Source organism: Sarcophilus harrisii, chromosome 3 (assembly GCF_902635505.1).
Source record: "Sarcophilus harrisii chromosome 3, mSarHar1.11, whole genome shotgun sequence".
Taxonomy (NCBI): domain Eukaryota; kingdom Metazoa; phylum Chordata; class Mammalia; order Dasyuromorphia; family Dasyuridae; genus Sarcophilus; species Sarcophilus harrisii.
Genome location: NC_045428.1, coordinates 502,725,665 through 502,735,995, shown reverse-complemented (window position 1 = coordinate 502,735,995; position 10,331 = coordinate 502,725,665). Strand labels below are relative to the sequence as shown.

The following is a 10,331-nucleotide window of genomic DNA, read 5'->3' as shown; positions in this document are numbered from 1 at the left end:
GATCAGAATAGTAGCTCTTCCAAATAAAAGAGTAAAGGAAGCTCAGAACCATGAAGGTCTGGAAGACTTTTGAGTTAGAGCCAGGGGAGCAGAGAAACAGTGAGAACCCTAAGAGCCTTCAAAAATTGGACCCCACACCTATTCCAATAGATGTGCATTGGAGAAAACCATCTGCATCTAGAAAGAGGACTGTGGGAATGTGGATCACAAAATTTTATTTTCACCTTTTTTGTTTGCTCTTTTTTTTCCTCAATTTTTTTTTTCCTTTTTGATCTGATTGTTCTTATGATTATAGAAATATGTGTAGAGGGAATGCACTTGTTTAGTGTACATTGGATTGCTTGCTATCTGGGGGAGGGAAGTAGAGGGAAAGGAGGGAGAAAGATTTGAAATACAGGGTTTTTCAGAGGTGAATGTTGAAGACTTTCTCTGCATCTTTTGAAAATAAAAGGCTATTTTAAAAAAATAAAGAATTGAGTCCCAGACATCCACCCAAAGTTGATGGGTCAATGGGCCCAGAGACTCAGCACAGGAGCCATCACAACCTCTGGTTAGGCTTTCTTGCTTCCTGTGTAAGACACATATCCTACAACTACACTAAGAGCTCCTGCTCCCCAGGACCTTCAGTTCAGGACTGAAGACCTTTCAAATGAATAATCCCAAAGCTTTCCCCATTAGAAAGCAACCTATTAATGATTAATTAATGACAAATAGAATTTGGCTGAGTACAGTAAACAAGGAAAGGAGACTTGTAGAATGAATGAATGGACAAACAACTATATGAATAAATGAATCAATAAAAGAATGAGTCAAAGATTTAAAAAATGATAATAAAACTGAAGGGCTGAATGAAGGGGTAGAAGGATAAATGCAAGACTGGACAATTAGGAAAAAAAGCATTAGATGAATCAATGATTAAAGTTGCATTACAGAACAGATGAATAAATCATTTAATAGGAAAAAGCTGAAAAAGCAGAGAGAAATGGAGAAAAATTAGGGCCCTGACCCAAGGCTGTGGTTGTTGTATCAGTTTAATGGGGGTTATTTCTATACAAAATCTGCCACCCCCATTTCCCACCCCTGCCCTAGGAGAAGGGGACCAGCCTGGGTTGGGAGAGGGGGCACCCCCCAGGGGTTATCATCAACCCCAAGGTAGGGGGACAATTCACCAGAAGCCCTCTCCCCTTCTCTGGGAGAAGGTAGACAAAGTAGCTTGACCCAGGTGCCAGCCTTCTCTTTCCCTCCCCTCCAGCAGCAGGACGGGGGAAACTGGCCCGGGGCACCCCAAGGTTCTGACAGATCCCTCAGTTAAGAGAGGAGTCATCATCACTGCCTTCGCCCCCTGCCCCCCGCTCGTCCCGGCTCTCTGCCACAGTGCTTTCATCGATATTTTCTAGGGAGTCAGCGTGCTGGACAGACAGCTCTGACAGGGCCACACTAGGCAGGGGGCTCTGCTCTGGATGCAGCCACGGCTTGAAGTGGGGCCGATGCTTCTGTTTCCATTCTGGATACTTCATGCATGCCTTGTACATCTTCTTCATCGCCTGTACCACCGGGACCAGGGCAAGCAGAAGAGAGAAGAGAGGGCACCAGGATCAGGGCTGGGCACCGGGATCAGGGCTACACAGCCACACTGCCTGCATCCCTGGCTGCCCCATCCACCCACATCCATGACCTGGCCCTCCACCACTACTCTCAGCAACTTTCCCACCTTCTGCCCCACTCACCAGGCACTCACCTTGGGAGCCAAGAACTGAGATGACTTATTCACTACCCACTTGGGTAAGGATCCTGTGAAAACAGAAGAGTGACTGAAAACAAAGAACTGAGCTCTGGGAGCTGGAGGGTACCTCAGAAGGGATCTCTCCTACATCTGCCTGAGTAGGAATCTCCTCTCCAATATTCCTGACAGATGGCTCATCCAGCTCTGCTTGAGCTCCTCCAAGTGAAGAGAAACTCATTACCACATAAGATAATTAACCTTTTGTGTGGCTTTGATTATTGAAAAGCTTTTCCTAAACTCCATAACTTTCTCCTATTGGGGGCTGAATAACCAACAATAAGGGAAAATGAAAAGCTTCCCATTCAGCATGGGGTAAGATGAGATGCTCTCTAAAGTCTCAACACCATCAAGAAAGGAAATGTTTGAAATGGGAATGTGAACAAAGTGGGAGCCAAAAGACATTCTAAGAACCTTTGAAAACAAAAGGTACTATATATATATATTTAAATCTGGCCACATTACACCTAAAAATCAGCAATTTGGACTCTGTGGTCTACGAGGTCCCTTAGAGCTTCACTCTTCTATTAGTCTCTCTCCTTCTACCTATAGATATCTTGGAAAAGTGGCTTCTGCAACTACCTGCAGGGTCTTCTTCACTGGCACTTCAAGCCAACATATCCAAAGCCACCCATATGCTTCTGACTTCACAATTTTCTCAGGAATACCATTATTCACCTACCTACAATGTTCATATAGCTTACTGCTGAATAAAGTTCGCATCAAGGCTTTCCACGCTGGAAGCTTCTCTGATCTTCCAACTAGACACACGGTATCCCAACCAAACTATACAACTTGCACGATCCACCTTCATGCCTTTGCTCACATTGTTCCTGGCTTCTAGGATGATCACCCTCCCTCGGTTGCCATTGAATTTCTACCTCACTCTTTAAAAGCCAATTCACAAGCTGCCTCCTCCTCCAGGAAGCCTTCTTGGACATATCCCTTCTCAGTATCAACCTTTCCCCTCTGAGTTTACAAGACTTTATACTTTTCAGTGCCATATAGATTAAGTCTTCACTATAAGACCATGAGCTTCAATATCTAAATGTCCACAACCAATATGTACAGTAAGTATTTAGTATGGAATCATCTACAAAGTGATAAAGAACAATTTTTTAAAGCCCCTTCCTTTGACAAAGGACAATCACAGGAACTGTTCTCTTCAAATCTTCTCTCGTATAGCCAGATGACCATCTTTCTCTTACACTATATACTCAGTGCCGTGGCTTAGCGTGTATTAGGGGAAGGGGCAGAAAGGTCCTCATCACCTAGGACAGTGCTTGGCACTAAGCAGGACTTGTTGACTCACACTCTTAACCTTCCAGGGCCCAGGGATTATTGATTATTATTGATTCTAAGGCAACCTAAGTTCTAACTCTTGGCTTGAGGCAATCTTGCCCAGAGCTCAGATTGGTGACTACCATTCCCTCTCCTTAGAGAGCAGTGGAATATAATGGCTGAAAGAGCTCTGTACTTGGAACCAGTGCTAAATGTGGGTCCTGGGAAACTCTTGCTAGGTAACTGGGTAACTATAGGCAAGTCACTCCCTTATTTCTTCCTTCTTTCACGTGGAAAGGAGAATTGATTTGTTCTGCTTGGCCTCTGAGGGCAGGACAGGTGAGCCCCATGGGGAACGTATGGAGACATAGACCAGCTCACAACAAATTTTCTAAACACCAGATAGCATCAAATGAGATAGCTCCTTTGGGAAGAGGTTTACCCTTCCTGAGGGTCACCCAAAGAAGGCCGCTTCTGGCTCCCCCCCATTCCTGGTTCCTTCTTGTATGCACATTGTTATTACATAGTGTCTTTCCCATTAGAGGGGGAGCTCCCTGAGAGCTGGGACTGCTTACGCCTTGCTTTGTATCCCTAGCACTTATCACGGTGCCGGTACAGTGTTTAATTAAGGCTTGCTGACTAAGGTGGAGGCTGCTCTCAGGAACCACAGGGGAGATTTCTGTTCAGATACATGCTGATTTTCAGGCAGACACTGTAATTCTGGAGTGAGGGGGAATCCAGAAACAAAAACCGTGCTCCAAATGAGTTGAGGGAAGCTAGGAAGAGGATAGTGACAGGGGCTCTTCAGAGGCAGTGAGGTGCTCACTCAGAAGGGTCAAAGTCAGAAGGTCAATCAGTCTGCAAAGTGAAGAGAGCCTCTGTGGGCCCTTTGCCAATCCCTGCTAATGATCGGCTCTGGATGCTCTAGGTCTGCTGAACTTCATTTCTTTCCACAGGCCCCTACTGGTGATTTCCAAAAAACACAACCTGTGTCTCTGGTGACTAAAAGGGAAAAGTACATGTCCAGGCTGGTCAGTGACAGCATTAGTCACAAAAGGGGACTGTGTCCCAAGGGCTTTTTTTTTTTTAATGGAGAGGATTGCCTGGCAAAGATAAAGCAGAGGAGGATAAAAATGCCAGGTGTACCTGAAACTTAAGACTCTGAACCACATTCCCTTCCTTCTTTCATTGGAATAACATATGATAGTTTCCATTTCTAGAGGGTTTTAAGGTTTCAAAATGCCACCTCTTCCATAAAGCCTGTCCTGATCCTGAGAAGCAGAAACTAGCTTCCCCTAGAGAAAAACACTTCCCAAGTATCCCTAGATTTGCATCCCTGGGGCACGTTTATTTTGTCACTGAGGGCTCTAGCTACATTTATGCCTGATCAGCCAAATGGGCACACACACACTGACTCCACAGACACTTATTTTTTTAAATGTTTGGAGGCTGAATAGGTGTGAATAGTAACAGATCACATTTACAAAAGTGATATAAGGTTTATGTGTATATGCACCTATAAGTGTATAATCCGTTAAATAGAAATTATATTATCTATATATATGAATACATAATTTACACACATATATATAGTATGCAAACATATAATGCATATAAATTGTATTATGAAGGGTTGTGTGGGTGTGGGTGTGGGTGTACGTACACATACCTAAAATGGAAAGAGCAACTACAGAGGGTCATCTTTCCAGCTCAAGACCACAAATCTGACCATGAGTGAGTGCCCAGAACAGGAACCATGGAATAAAGGTAGGCCAGGATCACAGACATCCTGCCTAGAGTTCCAAGCTAGGGCTACAGCACAGAGCACAGGATGCCCTGTCTCCAGGCACAAGAGGAGGTAGAGAGAGGTTGTGGACCCAATAGGACCCAACTTTTCAACACAGTGTGGGCCCAATAGGACCCAAAAGAATCATGATAAAAACGTTAACTCCAGAAAGAGAATTGGTGGACTCCAAATACAGAGAACTGAAGCATTCCCCCCACCTCTTTATTTTTCTTTTTCTACATATTTAATATGGAAATACAGATTTCATCTGTATAGTAGGTAACAGCATTTCTTTGCTTTTTCAAGGAGTGAGCAAGGGTTCTTTTGGAACTGAAAGTAAACATTAAAATTTAAATTGAAAGACAAAATAACCAAAATAAGACAAAATCCAAAAGAATGCTCAGAGTTTCAAGTTAAGCCAATAGATCTTATTTGACTCAGTCCCTGACCTAGGCCAGTATTCAAGAGCTGTAACACAATAGAAGCTTGAAGGAAGTATATGGGGGGATGAGTGAAGAGGTTCCACAAGGAGGGGCAGGATTTCAGACTTTGCCCCCAGTGCTTCCAACAAAACCAGCAACAATATGTTGCTGCCCAAGGCAGATCACTAGAAGAATGAATAAACCAAAAAAATAAAAAATAAATAAAAAGAGCTAGTTCAAGGCCTGAGATGTCCATTCACACGAACCCAGAGAAAAAAATATCATCAACACATCTATAAGAAAAGTCTCAAAGAAAAAAAAACACACACACACACAGAGCTTGTCTACAAGACCAATTAGAATTCTCAGAAGAAATAACACAAGAGTTTAAAAATAGTATAAATGAAGGTAAGAACTGGAAAAGAAATGAGGGCTACAGAAAAAAGATTCATAAAGAGAATTAAAAGTCTGACACAAGAATACAAAATAAAAATAAGAAGGAGCCAAACAAATTAACGACTGTGGAAAAAAACAAGAAATAATAAAACAAAGTCAAATGACTGAAAACATAGAAGAAAATGTAAGGAAGCTCATATCAAAAATAACTGACCTGGAAAAGGGATCAGGGAGAGTAACTTAAGGCTTATTGAACTACTTGAAAGCCATAACCAAAACAAACTAACAAATCTCAATTCCATATTTCAAGAAATCATGAAAGGACATAGTCTAGACCTCTGAATCAGAAGGCAAAATGAAAATAAAAAGAATCCATAAGTTACCTCCTGAAAAAAAGCTCCAAAATGAAATTTCTAATGAAACATTACAGTAAAAATTCAGAGCTTCCATGTCAAAAAAAAAGTAATACTGTAAACCATGAGGAAGAAACAATCCAAGTCCCAACCACAGTCAGGCTCACAAAAAGATCCAATAGCTGACACTATGCAGAGAGTTTAGGATATAAAACTCTGAAAAGCAAAGGATAGAGGCTTACAGTGAAAAAATAAAATATTCAGTAAAATATAACATAATCCTACAGAAGAAAAAATGGACCTTTAATGTGATGGAAAACTTCCAAGCATTCTTGATGAAAAAACTTGAGTTGGGTAAAAACTTTAAATGGGTAGAGAAAGATGGATTTTGTGGGAGAAGGGGAGGAAATACAAGCATCCCCCAATGTGATTTTTGTTATACTCTGGTAATCTTAAAAGAAGGAGGAAAATATATACCAAGGAAGGAAAAAGGAAGAGTGGAGGTAGAAAAGACTTAATAAAAGTCTATAAAAATAAGGGTCATGTGGGAAAGCAGGCATCATTTTGAACTGACTTAAAAGAGAAGCGAGCAGAGCCAGGAAAATAATTTGTACTATAAAGATGACGCCATAAAAAATTCATTTTAAAAGACTTAAGCTCTCTGATCAACCATAATCTGAAAGACTGGCAAAGCAGTATGACAGCCACACCTCCAAGCTGAGAGTAAAATGGAACATAGAGAAAGAAGTATCATTTTTTAATGTGGCCTATATGGGAGTTTGTTTTATTTGACTATGTGTTGTTTTGTTTTGTTTTGTTTTGTTTTTTCCAGAAGGGGTTGGAAGGAAAAAAGAAAATATACTGGATAATGTAGGAGAAAACACAATCACCTTAGGATTATAGTTTCAAAGGTTTAGAGCTGAAAGAGATTATGGCGGGTGAAAGATGAAATGACTGAGGAAACAAAGGTTCATTCTTCCAAGCATATAGATTTATTAAGAAATACATGCTAATTACCCAACAAACTGGGACCAGATCACCTCAGCTTAGGCCTGACCCAAAATATAGGGGGAGACAGACTTTTATATGTTAAAAAAAAAAAAATCAAATAAGGTCAATTAACTAATAGGAAACAATACAACATTAGGTAATCTGATTTGTAATTGAAGAGAAGATTAGGGACTTCCAAGAAGTGAGGGGGAGTGTGAACAAGTAGTTTCCTGAAATCAGAAAAAAGGTGTCCTACTCCTCCCCTCAAGTATCTGTGAACAATCAAAAGAACATGGAAACTTAGTTGACTGATCAGTGTGGGGCCAGTTTTCAAATAAGAAACATGGGTTGCTTAAGATGTGAAACTATGAGAAAAGTCCTTTTATCTGGCTGAATTACTGGTCTTGATATTCTAGGTCCTTGGTTAAGGGATAAAAGCAGCAGGTTACCTAATGTTATATTGTCTCCATTTAATTGATCGGCCTTATTTGAGTAATTGTTTTCTATGTATAGAAGTCTTGTCTCCCCCTATATTTGGGGTCCAGGGATAAGCTGAGGAAGGGGGGCTGATATCGATGTGTTGGGCAAGTGGCAGGCGTAGTTTAAGAAATCAATTCCTTGGAAGATCAAACTTTTGTTTCCTCAAGTCATTTCATCTTTGACCTGCCACAAGACCATGAAGGCTTTCTCACCTTACCCACTTATTACAGATGAAGAAACTGAGGCTCAAAAAGCTTAAGATCAAACAGGTAATAAGTGGTCTGTGACCCTCAAATCCAGTGCTCTCTCTGATGTCCCATGATGTGTCCTTGGATACAGGAAGGACAGAGATTGAATACTGATTTCACTGAGAGAGGAAAATCCTTCTACTAAGTGAGGGTAGGAGAAGTTAACATAGAGTCTCCTAGAGCACTAAGAGAGGGGGGAAATGACTGGCCTAAAGTCACCCAGCCAGACCATCGTAAGTTCAAATCCTCCTGGTTGGGGAGCTGGCTTTGTCCATGATGTCACACTGCCTCACACTAAGAGTGGGGGTCATTTTTGTTTCCTCTTTTTAAGTAAAAATGAAGTTGAGTAATCAAGTGACCTGCCCCATCTGCTGAGAACTGAATGAGATAAGATTTAAATCCAGGTAGTTGTCACTCCAACTCTAGTAAACATTCTATCTGCTAAGCCACACTTCTGCTATGCTATACTTCTGACTCAAAGGGGTCCTCCTCCTCAGTTTCCTCCCTCTCTCCCAGGCTCTACCCTCCTGGTCCTCAAGATCAGTCAATCAAGGCAGCATTTATTAAGTACCTAACCATGTAGATAATCTTTGCCCTCAAGAGCTTATGATATATGAAACAGGATATAGCTTCACAGATAAGTACATAGAAGACATTAACTAGGAAATCCAAAGTGAGGAAACAGGAAGTTTCTTGAAAAAAAGTGGTACTTGAGCGGAGTCTTGAAAGGAGTCCATGGTTCCAAGGAGTAGAGGTGAGCAGGGAAAGCTGGATAGGAGCAATCTAACTCCTTTCTCTTCCTTGCTTCCCCATAACTCCCCAACACAAATCCAAACATAGACCTGAGGGTCACAATTGGTAAGTTCCATAGTTGGAATTCATTCCTTTTCCATTCTACCACAGTTGTCTCCCAAAAATTCAGGTGTTCTCTCTTCCTATTTTCCAATTCCTTCCTCTTTGTCCTCCCCCCCCCCTGACTCCAAAGACAATAAATTACAATTTTTCATGGAGAAAAGAATAGACAAATTAGTCAGTGGCTTAGAGACTAATGGCATTTATCTGTTACTGGAAGGAAGAGGAATAGCATGAAGAGAATTTATAAGATTTTAAACCTGGCAAAGTCCTTGAAGGTATAATGTCAAACTATTCCCATTTGTGTTTTTTTTCTTTGTTTCTTTGTTTTTTAAGGCAGTTGAGTTTAAGTGACTTGCCCAAGGACACACAGCTATTAAGTGTCATCTAGCTGCCCTAAATTATTCCCATTTAACAAGAAGAAAAAATACAATTGAGCCTAGTCAAAGAAACTGGATTTGTCCAAGATCACAGAGCTGGCAAGTGGAAAAACCCGGACCCAGAGCACTTGACTCTTGCCACCCAGGAGTCTACTCCTATGACAGGTTATGTTATGTCTCACAACCTAATAAATAGAGATTAAGCCCAACTCCTAGAACAAACAGGGCAAACCATAAAAAAGGGTGGCCATACATCCCACCCCCTCTCCAGCTTTTCCCGTAGCCAGAAATGTCCAGGAGTCATTTTTGATTCTTCATTCCTTCCCTACCTCTTATCATCCTCAATGACCATGAATAACTTGAGCTAATCTTCAAATTCAAAAGTTTTCCTCTAAGCCTCATCTTCTAGACTGTGATCTGTAACACTGTTCACCAAACACAGGTTCTCTGCTTAACTTCTGACAGCTCTTTAAAGCGTTCTGAATTAGAGTTACCTGCTTCTGTCTGGGCTCCTACCAGATGGCAAGCTCCTTGAAGGGGCTTCCCTCATTAAGAGATCCAATTTGTAACCTATATTTCTTACTCATGCTCTACCACTTCACCTGGCACAAGGCAAGGGACACATCAGAGGCATGGAGGGTGTGGAAGAAGGCTAAGGACAGATATGTTGCTCTGTTTTGGGGTCAGAGACTCTCAGAAGGGAAAGGACAAGAGGAGAAGGGGGCAGGGCAGGTGCAGTGTCTCACCTTTGGGGTCTACCTGGGCCAGGTAGGTGATGACAGAGCTCTTGGGGCCTGTGCTCTGGATGAGGTAGCCCGTCTGGATGGACACAGCTCGGACCAGGTCTTTTCGGGGTGGGTATTTCTAGGAAGGGAAGGATAGGCATGAGGTACAGCCATGGCTGGTGCCTGAGGCAGGAAAAAGAGAGAAGTAACAGAGGCCATTCTCTAAGACATTAGAGAAGGGAAGTAGTCCTTACCCTCTTACCCACAAACATCTTCTCACACTCTCTTCTCTGGGCTGTACTTCGGGCTCTATTCCACCTTGTTCTTATTACACTTCTAGAATCATCTGAGACTCAGTCTGGATCTCTACCTCTCTCCTATTTTCCCAGCTCTGGCCTGCCCTCAGCCCTTTCCCACTTCAAGGTTTTAAATAATCAAATAATGTTTTTGTTATAAAATTATTCCTTTCATTCCCCTACTAAACATTGAGTTTCTTCATAACCTTTAGTTTTTCTTTTTTTAACATCTGTATCTTTATTTGAACAATTTTTTTCCTGTGGTCATGACACTCAGGTTTCAAACAATCACCTCAAGAGGTCATTTAGTTTAACCTCAATTTTTAAAAAGCAGAAAACTGA

At 41.6% G+C, this 10,331-nt stretch overlaps 1 protein-coding gene across 2 annotated transcripts in view; it reads right to left on the bottom strand.

Moving 5' to 3' along the window:
* Window positions 1–954: 954 nt before the first annotated feature.
* Window positions 955–10,331, bottom strand: part of STARD10 (StAR related lipid transfer domain containing 10) — a 39,929-nt gene continuing 30,552 nt past the window's right edge. Inside the window, exons 4-6 of one of the 2 annotated variants that reach the window (XM_031961496.1) lie at window positions 9,715–9,832; window positions 1,739–1,791; window positions 955–1,544 (exon numbers count right to left, since the gene is read on the bottom strand). In XM_031961496.1, the coding sequence (XP_031817356.1) occupies window positions 1,305–1,544; window positions 1,739–1,791; window positions 9,715–9,832 (411 nt within the window). In that variant the 3' untranslated portion in view covers window positions 955–1,304. The remainder of the gene's footprint in view (window positions 1,545–1,738; window positions 1,792–9,714; window positions 9,833–10,331) is intronic. The other variant, XM_003764687.4, reaches the window with a different exon arrangement.